This window comes from Xenopus tropicalis, chromosome 4 (assembly GCF_000004195.4).
Source record: "Xenopus tropicalis strain Nigerian chromosome 4, UCB_Xtro_10.0, whole genome shotgun sequence".
NCBI classification, from domain to species: Eukaryota; Metazoa; Chordata; class Amphibia; order Anura; family Pipidae; genus Xenopus; species Xenopus tropicalis.
The window spans coordinates 93067236-93087402 of NC_030680.2; the positions used below are offsets into that span (position 1 = coordinate 93067236).

General features: G+C 36.7%; 1 protein-coding gene across 1 annotated transcript; it reads right to left on the reverse strand.

The window, feature by feature from the left end:
• Positions 1-255: 255 nt before the first annotated feature.
• Positions 256-18687, reverse strand: LOC101732089. Its single transcript, XM_004913977.4, has 2 exons — positions 17122-18687; positions 256-1845 (listed from the first exon to the last, which is right to left on the reverse strand). The coding sequence occupies exons 1-2, from the start codon at positions 17528-17530 to the stop codon at positions 1652-1654; spliced, it is 603 nt and encodes a 200-aa protein (XP_004914034.2). The 5' UTR covers positions 17531-18687; the 3' UTR covers positions 256-1651.
• Positions 18688-20167: the final 1480 nt, after the last annotated feature.

Here is a 20167-nt window from a genome sequence, read left to right on the forward strand (position 1 = left end):
ACCTACCCATCCTTGCCCTGCCCCTAACCTGTGCATCATTTAGATGTGCAAGTTAGGAAGCACTGGTAGGCACAGGTAGCAATGGAGGAAAGGCAGAGTTGACTAGTGCCCAGCACTATGCTATGCCGCCATCGCTGGATTTTCAGTCAGATAGTAATAAGCAAATCTGTCCCGCTTCGTTGAAAAATTCACAAATCTTTTCAAACTGTGGAAATGTTGCTAAAGTCATTTTTAAAAAAAGACAATGTTGTCCGTTTCGCAGAAAAAATCTGCCAATGGCGAAACACAGAAATCCACCGCAAATCCATGCCTGCCAAATTATTTCGCCCATAATTACAGACAGTCCCTTGACACAAATGTGTTTAAATAAGAGGGTGTCCCTTATGTCCCTTAGTGCTCTAGACCTGCTCCTGGGGTTGTAGTGTAATGTCCCCATAGTAAATGTGCTACAGATGCAACTAAAGTATCAATAGTAGACCCAAAACTCTTTAAAGTTTTATTAATAACATTATACTTAAATTAGAGGTTTCCAGGCATTTTAAATTCAAGCCCTCTTTGTGGTTCAACTTTTGTTCAGGCCTAGTTAATATCTAAACAAAAAGGAACACTATAGAAGTATAAAAATAATAGGAAGGGCATCAATTAAATACTAGAGGAAAGAAGCTCTATCAATAGCTTTAAACACACTACTGCCAGAAACAAGCAGGGGCTTATATAATACCTCCCCTAAACCTTTTGTCATGGTTGCTTATAGGATAAATAGTTTTCAGAATTATCCTATTGTTCTATTTACAGTACATTTTGGGTATAAGGAAAAGGAATTAACTCTCACATTAGGGAGTAATAGCTTAAACCAGTGTACAAGTAACAAAATACAATACAGATTCTGTATTTTTGTATCTAAAAAAACACTATCCTTCTTTAGTGTTTTTATGCTAAGATTACAATGTACATGTCAATAGTCTATCACTTAAAAATATGCCATGTCCCTTTTTGTCTTGGTACAATAAACCTGTCATTACATCTAGACAGCGTGTTTACCTTGTTGCAGTTGCTTTGTAGTTCAACTGTAACAGCCCAGGAACTTACTGTACCACTAACAAACCAATGAAATGACATTTCCCTTGTAGTGAATGCATCTCAATTGTCCTGTTAAAAATTCTTCTTTGCAGTCTGCTATCTGTGTAAGCCCAGAGATAGCTGTCAAGTGTACACTTCAGGTAAAAATATTATAAAATAACGTTGATGTTGGAATTGATGGACAGTCTTACAAAATAGCAGCAGGTATACTGTACTATTGTACGTTCCTGGATGTAGAACGGTTTGACAAGTATAGTCATAATATAGTCAGGCCAAGGCATTGTTTCCAACATCCTCCGTTTCCATGCCACTTAGATGTGTTTAAGAAGGAACACGTATGTATCATTCTGCCCACAGGGTTCTTGTTTCTAGCAAAATACTCTAGCAAATATTCTAGCAACAATTGCTCTTCTTAGGAAATTCAGAGTGCTTCTTTTTAATACACAAGATGTGTGCCTAAAAATGTTTGTGTTCAAAAAAATTAGAAGTTCTCAGTCCCACTATTGTTCCCCCTCTCACCATAAATAAACCAGCTCTTCAGGAATGTACAAAGGAATAACCTTGAGGACTATTATGTTTGCTGGGATATGTGGGAAATCTCATCCATGCAGATAAGAAAGTCTCCAGAATGGGAGGGCAATTGCTCTTGATGTAACGAGGACAAGGAGAGATCTGGATTCTCGGTCGTCTCATTCACACTTTGGCTGATACAGTTGATGTCTGATTTGTTGCCTTTGACTTCTGGGCTGGAGCCAAATATCCAATCTGCATTGGAAAAAATGACATATGAGCTTGAAGCACAATGCAGCAGAACTATCTAATAGACACTGTAGAGTATCAAGTTTTGCAATGATCACCGCCTAACAAAGTAAATTTACCAACCAGTAATTTGGACCAAATGGTGAAAAAATACCAATCATTACAGAATTCTCAATCAATTGAAGACTCCAAAGCACTTAGGACTATTTACAAAACTGTTTACAGCAGCAATGATGTCATTTCAGGATAACACAGTATAGGAATGGGATCCAGAATGCTCGGGACCTGGGATTTTTACGAAATTCAGATCTCCATACTTTAAGTCTACTAAATCTACTAACAAATAAATTAAACATTAAATAAGCCCAGTAGAATTAATTATACCTTAGTTTTGATCGAGATTCTGTTTTGTTATTACAAAGAAAAAGGTAATATGTTTTTTGTATTGTTTGATTAAAATGGAGTTCATGGGAGATGATTTTACCGTAATCCCAAACCTGTATTCCCTCCACAGATTCAATGAAACAATTAAAAATCCATTGTGTAATTGACCCCAAGAAAGAGGTTCTGCGTTATGCTAAAACATCAGTCTGTGCTGCAAAAACTCCTGAGTGCCCTGGAGTCTGCTATAATAGTTTCTTTGGATGTACAGTAGAAATTGGCTATTCCTGTCCAGTGAGCACCAGGTACTTTATGACCGCTGAGTGCCTTGCAATATAGCATATATACATTAGCAATCTAGCATCAAGGATTGCCAGTTCAAAGAGGTGTTAGTACTCAGCAAGTCAGTGTTTGACTATCCAAGTACCTGACTCACTGATCTGCTTTCATAAATGTGTCAATTCACTTTCTGCCAAGAAATTGTTTAGGGCTCCTACGCACAGGTGTTTGCACGGGTTCTCCGTTGACGCGTGTTTCAGACACAGGTTTGAGTGCACCTAAACACATCAGCTAATTAATCCCATTATATTCTGCCCGGCTGTACTCATGAGTGTTCATAGTTGCATTTTATGGCATTTTATCTCATCTTTAGAGACCACGTGCTGCATTTTCTTGTGCTCAAAGCACGTTCAAAAGACAATAAAAAAAAAAAGGCATTTAAAAACTGATAGGAGAGGGTACATTTAAAAAAATGAATATAAACACAATATATGCATTTTTATATGCTCAGCATGTGCTTCTAAACAAATAAAAAAGCCTGTGTATGAGAGCCCTTGAGGATTTCCCAGTTAAAATAATATAGTAAGTCATTACTGATTTTAATTGCTTTTTGGGTCATATTTACCAACTGAACTGCTACTTTGTTGTCCACTGTGGGTACTGTTATTTAGTTTAAACTTTGCTTCCCATTTTGTGTGTATTCATTGTATACTATAATCTTAAAGGGATAGTTTACCTTTGTATTAACATTCAATATGATCTAGACATTGATCTTGTGGGACAGTAGTTTTTGCAGTTGTTGAATTATTAAGCTTTTTGTTCTGCAGCTTTCTGGTTTTGGATTTCAAATGCTAAATGTTTGCTATGATCTGAATTCCTCTAGCAACAAGTGGTTTCAATGAGAGACAGGAATATGAATAGAAGAGTAACAATAACATTGTAGCCTCACCGAGCAAAAGTTTATTGGCTGCTGGGGTCAGTGATCCCCATTTGAAAGTTAAAAGGATAAAAACAAAATACCCACTGAAAATCACTAAAACTCAAATTAAAGTTGAACTTCCCCTTTAAGATTACCACAAGCATCCTTTCTGTAAAAAACAATCTGCTGTCTCCTATTTATTTGTACATGCATTAAATGTACCTATGGATGTCTATCAAACAAGATCCTTGCCAGAGATTGTAGAAAACACACTAATATGCACCTTTTCATTTCACAGAACATCACACATCCTGTTGCTTGGCAATTTGTAAATATTATTTATTTGAAAACGCTTTTTTGTTCTCTTTCCTACCAGCCTTTATGGTGTGAATAGAGCTGTCTGCTTTCAACATCTCTCCCATCCAAATACAGCAACTATAACAGAAAGGAACGTGGCAGTAAAAATGCAATATGCATAATGCATAAGGAAGAGATGTGATTGTCACTAAACATTTGTAAATTATAAAGCAAAGTTGCAATGAGGGTGTGACCATATATTTCATACAGACACACAAACAGACCCTCTGCATTTGCACAAAATGCCTTCATTTATTTAATATATTAAAGGAATACTGTCATGGGAAAACATTTTCAAAATGCATAAGTTAATAGAGCATCTCTAGCAGAAATCTGTTTTTCAAAAACACAAACATATATATATTTAATTTTGAAATTTTAACATGGGGCTAGCCATATTCTTAATTTCCCAGGGAGCCACAGTCATATGACCTGTGCTCTGATAAATTCCAATCCCACTTTACTGCTGAGCTGCAAGTTGGAGTTATATTACCCCCCCTCCCAGCAGAACAATGGGAAAATAGCAAGACAGCAGCTCCCAGTAGATATCAGAATAGCATTCAATAGTAAGAAATCCAAGTCCGGCTCGGGACTCCAACAGTCACATGGGAGTAGGAAAAACAATATGCGCAGGGCAAAATGCACTAAGATGGAGCCTTCACACCAAAATTACAGCTAAGAAATACATTTGTTGGTTGAAGAATAAAATGTTTAATGGTAGAGTGACTTATTTGCTATGTAAATTTAGAAATAAAAAGTATACCATAACCTCCCGGCAAAATCTCTTTAATATACATATAGCCTGACAGGAGTGGCTGTAATTCAGAAGAGAACCTAGAGCTAAGTGTAATGTTCTTTGTAAGGAACAAAGTGATCTCCTGTCAGAACAGATTGTATTCAGTGCCATAAGCTGGCAATTTGCAAATGTCCTATCCTAAAATATGAAACAGACAGGACATTTTGTAACTGGACAGTGAAGCTTTTTACATACAGTATGATGAAAGCCAATGCTTTGTAGATTTTTTAAAGGAGTTTTGTTAGAGGACAGTACACCATGTATTGTTGTATTGCTTTCTCATTTACATTTTTTAGTTTTACAACACTGTATATATTATAGTTTTCAATTCTGTCCTAGTTTTAATAGAACAAATAGGTCTAAATAATTGAAAAAAATGTGGGAGGGGGAAGAAAGAACAAAGATTAAGTAAATAGGGACAGTGAAGGGATTCATTGCCTAACTCATTGGTTTGTTGTAATCTAGTTCCATAGTGGGGAGAAGGACCTGTCCAACGCATGGCAAACCTTCCTTAGTGTATAATATCACTAACCTCATGAAGTGTTGTTAGATACTGCAACATCTATCAATTCCATCAGGTAAACCATGGAGGGTGAATTATTTTTAAAATGTAATGGTAAGGACTTTGTAAATATAAGAAATATAAGATATTTATGGTTCCGCAGTTTTTTTTCTGTTTAACAAAAAACCCCAAGTCAGCCCCACAAATCTTCTTAAATGACAGAAATGTTTAAAGCAATGCTGCCATGGGAAAACATGTTTTTTTCAAAACATATCAGTTAATAGAGCTTCTCCAGCAGACTCCTGCATTGAAATTTTTATATGTTTAATTGTAACATTTCATGTGGGACTAGCCATATCCTTCATTTCCCAGGGTGCCACAGCTATGTGCTCTGATAAACTTCAGTCACACTTAACTGCTGAACTGCAAGTTGTAGTGATATCACCACCCTCCCAGCAGCCAATCAGTGGAACTCTGGGAAGGGAGCAAGATAGCAGCTCCCAGTAGATATTAGAATAGCACTCAATAGTAAGAAATACAAGTCTGGCTTGGGACTCCTCCAGTTACATGGGAGTAGGAGAAACAATAGGTTATCTGAAAGAAGTTGTAATGTGTAGCGCTGGCTCCTTCTGAAACTTAAGACTCAGGCACAATGCACTGGGATGGCTGCCTACACACTAATATAACAACTAAAGAAAAAAATATATATATTGGTTTAAGAATAAAATTTGAAATGGCAGAGTGAGTTATTTGCTATGTAAACAGTGTAATTTAGAAATAAAAATGACACCATTAAAATCATGACTTGAGGAGCAATCTATACCATTCACCATTTAAAGGAACAGTAACACCAAAAAATGAAAGTGTATAAAAGTAACTAAAATATAATGTGCTGCTGCCCTGCACTGGTAAAAGTTGTGTGTTTACTTCAGAAAGCCTACTATAATTTATATAAATAAGCTGCTGTGTAGCCATGGAGGCAGCCATTCAAAGGAGAAAAGGCACAGGCACATAGCAGATAACAGATAAAACACTATTGTATTCTACAGAACTTATCTGTTATCTGCTATGTAACCTGTGCCTTTTCTCCTTTTTTCCAGCTTGAATGGCTGCCCCCGTGGCTACACAGCAGCTTATTATATAAATTATAGTAGTGTTACTGTAGCAAACACACCAGTTTTACCAGTGCAGGGCAACAGTGCAATATATTTTTATTACTTTAAAGCTCTTTCATTTTTTGGTGTTACTGTTCCTTTAAGGAAATAATAGAAATATGACTTCCCAAACAAGAATGCTATAACAGTGACAAAGACTGCTGTACAGAACAGTATGGTTCTAGACAATTTCATTCATTGTAATAAACAATTTGGATGCATAAAAGAAATGAAGTGTAGGACACTGCCATTAATCAAAACATGTCCACTGATCATTAATATAAGGACAAGAAAGCCCAGAAAGAAGGCAGTATTGTCAGACCATGTATGTTGTGGAATGATCATCTTCAAGGATGAATTGTAAAAACTCAGAGAGAAAGACAGCTAATGAAGAATCCCTAGTTGGTACACAATGCCCCAGTACTACAAGTGATGCATTGAATGACTGCTAGTTCATTTTTATCTGACTACTTTTACTTAACATAAATTTTCTAGCAAATTAAGAAAGGAGATACAGAGTATATATTTTTACCAACAGAATGTATTTAAGAAGAATGTTGTTTGATTAGTAAGTTGGATTTCAATTATTCCTTAGTGGGGTATTGCACCTGCTGTCAAATAGAAAAAAGAGGTAATGGGTTTTCTGCTACAGGCTGCCTCTGAGTACAAACATACTCCCTTTAGAGATGTTAAGTGACCTGTGAACAATGAATAACCTGAGCCAGGAGTTATGGAAAAGACAATTTTCATTTTAGGGATGGAAAAGCAGTGTTAAAAAATATATAGTTTAAATGTCTCCATGGAGAACTACTTTGACTACCCTAAAAGGCTGCCCTCTTCCCTTACATTATGGTCAACTAGGGGCAGCTGAATGGTATGTAGGTCTAAGCCAAAACTGATTAATGTACATGAAAACATTTTGTTGTGTGTGCTGATAACACAACTTATATGTGCACACATTGTTATACAGTGGCAGATAAATGATTAAAAGTCACATTTTGAAGAATCAGGCAATAAGTTGATCTCACAACATTTTTATGGTTAAACTTAAGGCACAAAAAGTATCTTGCTACTTTGCATCAGCTTTGACACTTGTGTGATGTAATATCTTTTGACTTCATGTGGCTTAATTGATTTAAATGTATAATCTATAAATACAGGGACAGAGAAGCTTTTATTAAGGGAATAGTATTCTGTGGTGATATTTGGTTCAACACACTACAAAGACTTGAGCCCTCAGTTAAGATACAGTATTCCATACAAGTATCAAACAGATATTTCTATTTTTTACAAAGAAGGCATATACTATCCCTGGCAGGCTACTTGCTTTGTTCAACTATGTTATGTTTAACTTACATTAGGTCTGTCAGTTGGGCATAGAGGCCAGAGAAAAAGTTAATTTTTGAAGAAGAGGAGCACCAACCATCTGTGTAAAAAATACTATCCAAGCTGTCTATAATGCCCCTAATATGGTTCCCCAGCAAGTGCCTCTTCTCCAGAGGAAGCAAACTCAACTTTTATCAGAACTTAATTGTTTCTTGCAATTTTCACTGAAATCCTTTCTAGAAACTGGTATACAAAACTACACTACATACTAGATATGTGTGCTTAGGGATCCATAAAGAAGTCAATGGCAATTTGCTATTTGTACATTTACAAAGGGATGTTGTACTTTCCTAAAATGCTTTTACTCTAGGCGGTGGGCACAATATATTAAATACATTCCTTTGCAATTATGCAGTGTACTTTTAAATCTTCCTACAGGTCGGAAGTTGTTACTTATGGTTCATTACATTTAATACAGAAGATTAATTTTCTTTTATTAGATCTTCACAAAGCAACGAAAGCTTTCATAAAAAAACATCCAGAGCCTGGTTAGTTAGACGATCTTCCTCCCCAAGATGCTATAGAGGTAGGCATTCAATCAGAATTAAAGATGATTGCTTTTTTTCCCCTGACCTAGCAATGTACAGAGTCCCTGAAAGCAATAGATTAGGGAGCGCTTGGTGCTGAATTTCCCTGAGAGTACAACAATTGGCAAAGCCACCTTAGGCCTCCTGCTAGTTGACTTGAGCAGAGGTGAAAGTAGGTCAGTGAATTTAGAGAATGATAGATTTTAGTGAGGTGACTGAAAAAATGATACATATTTTTCAGCAATAGCAAACACAGGGACACACTATTCAGTGCCAGGTATTTGCTCAAATTTTCCTTATTTGTGAAAATTAACTCCCATTCCAGTTGTATAACTGAAGAAATTACTAACTGATACATTATAATGTTGATGTATCTGGAATTTAGTTTCTTAATTGTTCTTAGGTTGAAAAATTATTTAATAAGAGTTAAAGGCATTTGGTAAAAGCTTACTCAAAAATATTGGTGTATTATAGATAGATAGATAAATAGATAGATAGATAGATGATAGATAGATAGATGATAGGAAAACTGTTAATCTAAACATATCTTTTCACCCACAATCCTTCTATATTGCTTTTTGAAGAGAGTTTCTTATATTCTCTCCACAATGTTCAGTATGAATACAATTTCATCCACATCAAGGTAGCACTGGCATAAGTTCATGCAATGAAGATGCAGCAATTGTAATGCTTTCCTGCTCTGTTCTCTGTGTTTGCATCTACCTTGGTTTGTAAATGCCTGTCCTTCTACACTAATAAAATTATACAGGTACAGGTAAGGGATCCCTTATCCGGAAACCCAATATCCAGAAAGCTCTGAATTACGGAAAGCCTGTCTCCTATAGACTCCATTTTAATCAAATAATTCAGATTTTTAAAATTGATTTCCTTTTTCTCTGTAAAAATAAAACAGTACCTTGTAATTGATCCCAACTAAGATATAATTAATCCTTACTGGATGAAAAATAATCCTATTGGGTTTAATTAATGTTTTATTGATTTTTTAGTAGACTTAAGGTATGAAGATGCAAATTATGGAAAGATCCCTTATCCGGAATACCCTTGGTCCCGAGCATTCTGGATAACGGGTCCTATACCTGTATAGGACAGGTTTTCCAGAATGCTCAGGGTTTTCCAGATAAGGGATCTTTTCATAATTGAGATCCCATACTATAAGTCTACTAAAACATAATTTAATTAAATAAACACAATTTGCCTTCAATATAGCTTAATTATACCTCAGTTGACATTAAGTGCAAGATTCTTTTTCAGTATTACTGAGAAAAAGCAAATAGCTTTTTTAAATGTGAATAATTAAATCATAATGAAGTCTATGGGAGATGTCCTTTCCATTATTGGAGCTTTCTGGATAACAGATCCTATACCAGTACTTCCAAAAGAGTTAAAAATATTTTATATTAGGAATAACTATAACTAAAACAGTCTCAAGGTTTCAAGCATGTTTTCTATAAAAATCCCCAAAAATCTAATTTCCATAGATTTTACTGATGAAGCAGCTAGAACGATAAGCAACCTCCTGAAGCTCCAAAAATATAAAAAATCATGGCTAGGCAACCCTGTTGAATCTGGATTTTACACATGAAAATTACCACTTCATTTGTAATCACAAAGACCATTGAGGAGGATAAGGTATTTGTAATGGGACAAATGAAACATGGTTACAAAACACACAGTATAATCATTTCCTGAAAACTGGTATTCATACAGACAACAACAAATTATTCATAATGTATCCCCATGAAAATGTTTAATGCAGTCTCTGAGATATTTTTTCATTCTGACATAAGCAGAATAAAGCTGCTAGGGGGGACCTTTATTCTCAGGGATTATCAGGGTTTCTGACTGATATTTTCATTTGGACAAACAGGAAAATTTCTTGCTGAGCTTGATTTAATATGGTTTTACAGCGTAATTGCTCACAAGGTACTGTTTGTAACACACTAGAGGTTCTATATCTAAACCAAAATATAACAAATTACAACTTTCCTATGCTTACAAAGTAATTTTGTAAATGTGATTGCCATTTATTGTAGTATGTATCTGTTCCTGACCACATGTACTGCTGAAATAATGTAGTAGTATGCCCCACTCAAGCCAAGACTCCAGTCCCTACAATACCTTGCACACTCTGTTATTAACAGAAAGAAAGAGCATGCCAGAAGTGTGAAAGGCATCGTGGAATTGATTTCAGCATGCAAAATTGTATATTTGGGTTTACCTCCTCTTTAAGGGGCTCATTATGTATATGTAAGAAGATGTGTAGCGAATGCCTGTAAACATACCATGTGTACCACTCAGATGTATAGATGGAAATCATCCAAAAATATAAAAAATATATACAGATGCTAGGAAAAACTGGTTCACTGGCCCAAATATAAGCCACAAAATAGAGCATTTTTCAAATCATTGCCCTATAAGGACAATTATTTAACATAAATGTTATTTGTTGATTTTATTAGCATTACAAACTTCCTTTGATTTTATTACTTAAATTACAGCCAACCAATTACCAATCACACTGGCTTTAACCCAATTCATAATTTTTGGTATGATTTTTCTAGCAATAGTGAATAAAATCAAATAGTAGCTGAAAATTCCAGCAGTGCACTGTATGTCTAGAACTGAGCACAAAGAGATCAAGAGGAAAAGTTGTAGGATCAGCTGTAGTTTAGTGTGAACAGTGCCATAGAAAACAATGGAGCAAAATTCTTGCAGGCTGCAAATTCTGAGGCATCAAAATACAAAGACTATTAAACAGATAACACAGTCATTTACTTATTGTAGATGCACTGTAGCCTATGGGATATTTTCATCTAAGATATTATGGCAGAATGCAGGGGAAGCAATTGTCTCCAGTAACTCCAGCTCTGTGCCCAATTCAGTATGTCCTGTAACACCACATTAAAGGGCTGAAAATAAATTGTTGCCATAGGAACATCACATACTAAACCACATTGAAATACTACCTCAAATTTTATTTTTCTACTGATGTTCATTAAGAGGGTGCCAATTGGAAGGCCAAGCCCTCAAATTCTGAAGGTAACTGTAAAACATAACATGAATTTGAGCCGTCAGATCACTCTGATCTAATAATTCTACTGTGATGCACCCATTGGGGTGTGTATGTCTCATGGGAATAAATTGATTCACATGCATTTAATGCTCTTCATTGGTTGTTAGTCTATTGCTCATGTCCCTACTGAGTTAGTGAGTAATTTATCTGTACCTTTTCCCCCTGATGTACGTGCTTTCTTACCATTACTCATCCAGTTATATGTGCTTGTTACAAAATTAACTCTGACTTTTGCATAGGGTGCTAATACTTTTTAAACTTTAAAGCACAGGCTCCAGCTTTTTTATATTGTTAAGTTGTTAAGTTTAGTACAAATTGACTCTTCATTGTATTATAAAATATTATTAGAAAATGGACTTGCTGAGCAAAAATATTTATCCTGTAATGGTTTGTTACAGCATATGCCTGCACATTTAAACCATTTTTTTTCACTTTCCACTTGTCACCCCTAGATCCAGGCCTTTATGGGCTTCCCGCAAAATAATATAAATATATAAATATATATATGTATTTATATATATATATATATATATATATATATATATATATATATATATATAAAATAATAATTTGGAGGACTCTTGAGGGAGGAATGGTCTATGAGACAAAGCAAATGTCGTATATTAGGGATGTGTTTACTGAGCCTGGAAAAGCCAGTTATTCTGTAGGGATTAATGAGTCCTCACCTGTGAAAGGGGCTTGACTGAGCTCTCTGTTCAAAAAGTACAAACTAGAAAGTGAGGTGGTGCAGCTGAGAGAGCTGAGGTGAAAAGATTAAAGAATATGAGTTAACTATCTCTAATTTTTTAGGATCAATTTGCCCTACTAGTGGCTAAGGCACTATTCGGGGGCAGGTTTCTATATATATTAATCAAGATAAGGAAAAGAAAAAGAGATGTCAAGTCGAAGCCAAACACACACAGTGAAATATATTTATGCAATGAAATACTCCAAATCTTTAATAAAAATAAAACAGAAAAATTGTAAAATACAGAAAGCCAGTGCACCTCTTTAGTATCAAATACTGATAGCACATAGATGTAAAGGCACTGCAAGAATATACAAGTGTATAAAATCCTTCAACATGTACTAAGGTACTTACAGTGCATAGTGGTCAGCAAATATATAAATATTGGATCCTAAATAATTCTATAGAACATACTGGCTTTGTATTTTAGTGTCTGTTTGTCTAACTTACATTTCTTTGTTGTGTAAAATTGAAAAAGGCATTGTTTTGTGGAAAAATTCTACTGTGAATAAAACACAGGCAACTACTGTTTGAAGATCCCTAGGGGTTGCTCTCTGTTAGTCTGAAAAAGTTATTATCACCCATTTGAGGGAATTCCCTCAGTAGATGACACATGCCTTTTCTAGCAATGACAAGATGATGTCTAATTATGGAGAAAAAACGTATATTTTAGAGATGTACTAAATTTGGTATTATAAGTTGTTATGTAACTGGGAAAACGAATTCCTTCAATCACTTTTCTGGCTGACCGGAAAAAAAGGTGCAAAGCTTAATCAGTGAAATGCATGCTGCTAAGAAAACAAGCGATTATAGTGCTTTTGGCACTGTAGAGGTGTTTATTATGGATTCATTTACATAGCTTTATGTGACCAACACAATTAGATTTGTGATCCCACATTTAGCCATTCTGAGATGTGATATGTCACTGAACCTACAGTAAAGCTCACTGTCAAGTTATGTCTCATGCATGGGGTTTTCCTCACACTGTACACTAGAGTCAGAGATAATAAATGTCATTGGTGTCACCAGTATTGTGACTGTTTTAGATTTTTGCTGATTGGCTTCTATTTCCAAGTATTCTGGAGAAAAATGATTGCAATTTTGTAAATATACCCTGTGCTCATTCTAGCTTATATTCACAAAGCAAACCATTTAACATTTTCATAGATTTGCTTCCCTTATATTTGTATACCAACTATATCGGTATTTAAGGCTGTGTGTATGTAGTGAATGGTTAGGATGGTCATGTATGTTATATAATAACCTGAAAGTGTCCATCTTTAGGACAATAAGATATAGTGTAATTTGACCCCACACGTGTGGGCCATTAAGCTAAAATTACTACAGATGCATTTCCCATGTCCTTTCTAAGATAGAGTCTTCCTATTCTGAGCCTTCCTTCTTCTTTAAATAGGAAGCCGTCAAAGAGCTGTCAGTATACTTAAGGGCTTCATGCTTAATAAGTAAGTTCTGCAGAATGGTTTTGCTTCTATTTTAGAAAGGATATCAGACTCGATGTAGAGAGAGAGGAAGGTCTGGGGGTTCAAAATACACCTTGGCATGTCAAATACACAGGCCCAAGCAGTAGTGATGAGTGAATTTTTTTGCAAGGCATGGATTCGCGCAAATTTCCACGTTTTGCCATTGGCGAATTGTTTCACAAAACTTCCGTTAAAACGCGGGCAACAAAAAAATACACGAGCAACCAAAAAGGGTGCAGGCTACAAAAAAATCGTGCAACAAATGCGGTTTGCAAATTTTCTTGCTGTTTCGCTTATTTTATGCCTCATCACTACAAAGCAGCCACTCACCAGTCCCATAAATTGTGATTGTCTATGGCATCATATAGTAGCCCCTCTGGCATTTGTTAGAATGTGCAGATTGCCAGTCCAGGCCTTGTATGTGATTCTGGGGGACTGTTTAGTGTTTTTAACATAAAAGGCATACTTATCCTTTGAGGTATAAAATGTTAGAATCCATAAGGGAACCTGAAGAATATGAAGTCCTTATATGAGTGTCTGTGAAAGTGGGAGATACTCCAGCAATGACTCCATAGACAATGCAGCAACGTAAAATTGCTAATAAAGGGCAGAGGGCAAGATAAAAACAAATGCTATGTTGTATGGGTAAATGGATGCAGCTCCATGCACATAAAATTACAAGCAAAAACTTTAGGTATAGATATATTTTTTAGACATGGTGATATTTGTTATCATGGCCACAGGAGAATGCAGTTACCTAAACCATAAACAAGATTCATCTTTTAACATACAGCAGATGCTGAATCAACGATGCAGCCTCCTGTAAGCACCTTCTGGCTTCAGTCACCCACCATTCCATCCATATGTGTGCCTTAACACCATCCTGAGACACTGTATATGGACTGTATATGGACTGCTTGATGTTTCAGTCTGTTTCTTCTGTGGGGAAAAATCTATTACATCTCTATGGGCCCTCCCACAGGTCAAGGGTCCTGAATGCAGCTGAAACACCTCACAGATGTTGTAGTAAGTTTCTTTACAATGCTTTGTGGATGTAGTTGAATCAGTGTATAGCATAGTAAACATTACTGAGGAACATGAGGGTGGGGAAGCTGCAGAGATTAGGGATATCCAATTCTAAATAGTTTGGCAACTTGGTAAATGTGTAGCACTCACACTTATTTATGTTCTGCCTAGAGCCAGTGTGACATTTCCATAAATAAGCAGTGTTTATCTTTTAAGCACACAGGCAATTAAGTCAGCTCTACTAAGATGGGGTATTTTGGTTACGATTTTGCTTCTCTATCTACTCAAATAAAATCCTGGTTTGTTTCTCAGAAAATCAGTTAGCTACCTTATTTGCATAGAGATTATACATGCAGATAAAAGGCAGTTGCATGCATAATAAGCAATTAATTATGGGCCTTTGGCATATTTACTGGTGAAACTGATGGGTGAGTGACAGGCTCATGTGGGAATCAAAGAGTGTACATTGTCCTTCTACACTGAACAAGCTGAGATTTGGTATTTAGCTCCATAATTACAGTATGTACCCCGAATCATTTCCCATGAGCATTTAAGTTTAATAATTCTGTTTGTCCCAGAGGCGCCAGACTTATCTCTGTTATTTTTTAATTATTTGTTAAACTGTATGGGAAAGATGCATTAATCAATTGGCATTAAGTTTATATAAGTAAATGACTTAACTGATTGCTAAGAACTGTGTTTCCTTTTATTTATATAAAGCTATCACTTTATGCCCCATACCGTGTCTCTTAGATGTCTGATTTAGTGTTTAGTTGTTAAATAACATTTTATAGCTTAGCACAACAGCTGTAACATCAAATGAGTGCAGACCCATATGTAATAAAAGCACTAAGTTTTCCAGGAGTAACCCATAGCAACCAATGAGATGTTTGCTTTTAGATAGGTGACCAGTAAATTGTACCTGCTGATTGGTTGCTATGGGTTGTTGCTTCTGGGCAAACTTAGTGCCTTTTATTACATAACCTCCTTATGTTATAGAATGGCCAATTCTAAGCAACTTTTCAATTGGTCTTCATTATATTATATTATTATTATATTTTTTTATAATTTTTTAACTATCTGCCTTCTTCTAACTCTTGAACCATAGAACACACATCATTACTTTGTGGGGGACTCAGTACTCAACTGTTTAAAAAAAATATGGATTTGGTGCAGATATCCCTAAACAAATTAAATAATGCAATGGTGCACTTATGCACATATACTGGAAAGCTATATATAGAGTATCTGGAATATATCGTGGTTAGATATTGGGCCATCTTTAGAAAAACCATACTGTAATAAACCTTGAGATGTAAACATCCCAACAAGGCAGCCAACAGAGGATGGGTAACACATTTTAGCATCTGCCAAGCTTGGGATGATATCTAGGCCACCATGGATTCTTGGCTGTGATAATAAAACATGCATTTCCCTCAAATGGGAAGATACTGCAGCCCAGTCTGCTCTGAGTTTCTTAACCAAAATCTTATCCTCCTAGTTTAAACTTGGTTCAAAGATGGCCATATATTATAGGCAAATTCTGAAACTACCCTCTCTATATAGTTCCCCACATTCCTAAAATGTACATATTAAAGAACAGTTTGTGTAGTACAACTCTCAGAGCCAACAAAACATTTCACATTTAGAAATTGTAATCAATGCTAGCGCAACAATGGACAGTGAGGTTGTCATGTCTTTGTCCTCTGTTACAGGCAAACTATCCAGAGCTACAGGTACTTACTGTATATTTGTGTATGGATGAAGCTGTACCTACATGTGTGAGTACCGTATGTTTGTATGTGCAATGTATGGGTAAAAATGTGCAAGTATATGCATACATGAGTGATTAAGGGTTTAACTTGATGTATTTGGTACCTGAATTAATTATGTAAGTATGTATGTATGTAAGCTGGGCCTCAGAGCCATAGAAGTCCTGTATCAAAATACACAAAAGGGTTCATTTACTAATTCATGCTGTGGAGTGACCAAATCGAAACACTAATTTGTTGCAGAAGGTTTGCACTGGAGCCAATTTAACAATGTTATTAATAATTGAGCCCCTATTACCAAAAAGCCCCCATGCCCACACACACACACCCACCCACATATACACACATACATACACACACACACAGACACACACATATACTGCACACACACAAACACACACACAGACTCACACACATACACACAAACACACATGGACTCACAGACTCACACACACAGACACACACACAAACACTCACATACACACAAACACACACATACACACAGACTCACCCACACACAAAGAGACTCACAAACACACAGGAGGTCTTGCTATGCACAGAGTAGAGGTTCCAGGTACATATCTATTTTTTTTAGAAACTTAAAATAAACCAACTCACCCATCCCATTAAGCAGTTGTAGTGTAGCCTAATGAAACCACTAATTGATAGTCTCAATTGTAATCTTTAAGGATACCTTTTTGTGATTAGTGTAATTTGTTAGGGTGCTTTTCAATTCAAGCAGCTTATCAAATGGCTTCAAATGTAAGTATTTGTTCATGCAAGTTGAGCTCAGTTGAAGACACAACACTTTTAATTAGACTGATCCTATAGCATTGTTTTCTAAGAAATCACCTCCTTACCTATAAAGTCATGAATAAGATCCTTGATAATATGGCCAACAATAGCATATGCCACTGCCACCATCACCAAGGCAGCCATCAAGAGGTAGAGCACAGCCTTGGGCAAGGGCACTGGTTCCTTGGGAGGCGGTTTGTAGTCCTTGTACAACTGGTCCTCTTCCGATTCCGAATAAGAATAGTGGATGAGGTGATCCAGCCCAGTGGTGAAATTAGTGGCATTCATGGGTTCGGTATGGGGAAGGTAGCTCGTCTGCTCCGGCTCCTGTAAGACACTCACCATCGAGCTGGTTGTTGCTTCCACAGTGTTTATACCTTGATGAACCAAACGCAGGGTTTTGTTGACTCTGGGCAGGATCTGAGACAGAAAAGAGCCCCAGTCTTTTATCGCACTGATGTTACATATAATCATACTGCAGTCGCACCAGAGCCCACAGTTGCCACTTTAGAGAGAGAGCTGCGCTGCCAAGGCTGGGAGACCCCCGGACCGTGAAAGCATCTGTGTAAGCTGCGGGCACATTGGGGTATCCCCCGCTAATAACATCAAACTCTATACCATCCCTTATGGAAAGCTTGGCTTTTCCTGGAGCTATTAGAGCCCTGCTGAGTGATGCAACCAGTCGAACCGTAGCAGATTTCTCATTTACATGATTTGCATCGGATGTTTAACCTGAACTTCGCGACTTAGCGTTTCTTCAGCCTTAGCATTACAAGCACTTTCCTTGGGCAGCGGCTAAACGGGAGCCTGCGGAGCAATAAATAGTATATGATAAATGAAGTTCATCCAACTTCCCAATAAGCACAGAGCTGCCTGTTAGTTAACTTTGTCCCCACGCATCGTGTCTTTGGTGGGGAAGAAAAGTCAACACCTCTATACAATTATCTCGAGTGGATAGTGGAGTCGTAGAAAAACAAATCGATGAAATCGGTCGGGAGGAAACGAGAGCCCCCCGATGCTCCCAGGTCCCGTAGTTTTAGTTATTGGGGGTTCATGCTATAGCGGGGCGATCCCAGCGCTGTCACACTCAGTCTGCGCGATTACTTCTTCCCAGCTGCGATTACAACAAGGAGGTGCGGCAGCAGCAAGTCAAGCAGTGGAGCTGTCCAGGTGCTGAACTGCCTTCCCCTGATGAACAGATCCTTTCCGCGGTGCTTCCCAGGCACCTGATATTTATGTACTGAATGATGTGAAGTGCAGTTAATAAGCAGGAGGCTCGGTGCCTCCTCCGTGACACCATTAGTTTCCCCTCCTCTCTTCTAAAATGGCTCTCCCATTCATTTCCATTTCAAAAATGTCAAATTTACATTTAGGACAAAATTATCATCTGCACTTGGAAATGTAGCAACGCAAATGCAAAAAAAAAAGCATTAACACGATTAAGTAAATATTGTCCAGACTCTCGAATCAAGAAGGTTATAAAGGTGAGATTTAAAGCATAGCGTTCCACAGACTAGATGTTAAAGTTCATGCTTGTCATTTTCCAAATTATAGATTAAAGAATGACACAGTTCAGTGGATGTGGCACAGTTCAATGGATGTACCCATTATATGCATCAGGCTGAAAAATAAGCAGAGAAAAGAGAGAATCCTAGTAGTGAGGGTGAGTTTCTGATGGGGGTCTGCAGGACTGGACCTCTCCCACTTTTCACTTGGATTAAATAGATAGATAAACAAAGCAGCATATGGTATTTTGCTTTTTCATTTGTCACACATTTTGTACAGAACTGTTAGAGCTAAACTGAAACTGCCAGACTGAGATTCGCTAATAGCACAATCACAAGTCTGTTGTTCCTGAAATGGATTTATCACAGGACTCCCTTTTGTCACATTATAACAATATGTTTCTATAAAGGTGTATAAGGTATACTATGTGATATATAAGTTGAGTATTGCTCCTATAGTAGAATGATATGGTATCTCCGTGAAAGGAACAGAGCTCAAACACAATTTAGTCATTATTGGCCATCTGTTTCTTTATTGCTATCCTGCTTTTTCAGTACTGATAACAGAAATGATGGCCCCATAATCATCTAGCACATAGATAAAGATTCAATATGGATTTAAAGGATCCATTTCATTGATGGAAATCCAAAACACAGCAGTTCACCTTCTATCATATGTTCATGTGAATAGCTCCATGGTTAAAAGAACAAAGAATATCTCTTCAATCAATCCTGTTCTCGTATGTAAGATTTCATTCTGTGCACATTTCAAGTGCTACAATTGATTCAGGTCAATAAATTGTACAAGTCTCCGAATACAGTAAAACATATTGCACAGCCATACAAGCTACATCCATTTTGGCACCAATTACTGACGGCTTTGTGCCTTAAGCAATGGTTGTGTAGTTCAGATCTGGTGAACATCCTGCCTGTGCTTCATGTGTGTCCAACAAAGCCCTAGCTTTCCTCCCTCTTTTTAAGCTGCTAAAGAGATACTATACCTTCATTTTTTGTTTCCCTTTTCTATATGTATGATACAGGTGAGGTGAATGTGACATTTTTATTTCATTTGCTGTTTATACCCAAGGTTCTATGAAAGTGTTAATGACCTGCATTTTTAGTCATTAAAAAGCTGAACATTTTTAGTGCTCACAAGAACTTTCTTTATCACCCCCATTGTTCTCATTTTATATTTTATCATAAAGGGGGTAGCAAGTGATAAGACCCAGCAGTCCAAGGGTGTAATCTGGGCATATGGTAACCTGAATAGTCTTGCACAGGTATAGCTGTTATCATTTCCTAAGCTAAAGAAACATATTTTAAAGGGGTTGTTAACTTTTAGTTTGATGTAAAGAGTAATATTCTGTGCCAATTTGCAATTGGTCTTCATTTTTTTTTTGTTTTTTACTTTTCGTTCAGCTGTTCTGCTGTTTGGAGTTTCAGCAGTCATATGATTGCTAGGGTCCAAATTACATTAACAACCTGGGAGCGGTTTGAATGAGAGGATGGTAAATCAATAAGGGAGGACCTGAATAGAAAAAGAAGTTATAAAAAGTAACAATAAAAATAAAACTATAGCCTCACTGAGCAATTGTTTTTGGCTGCT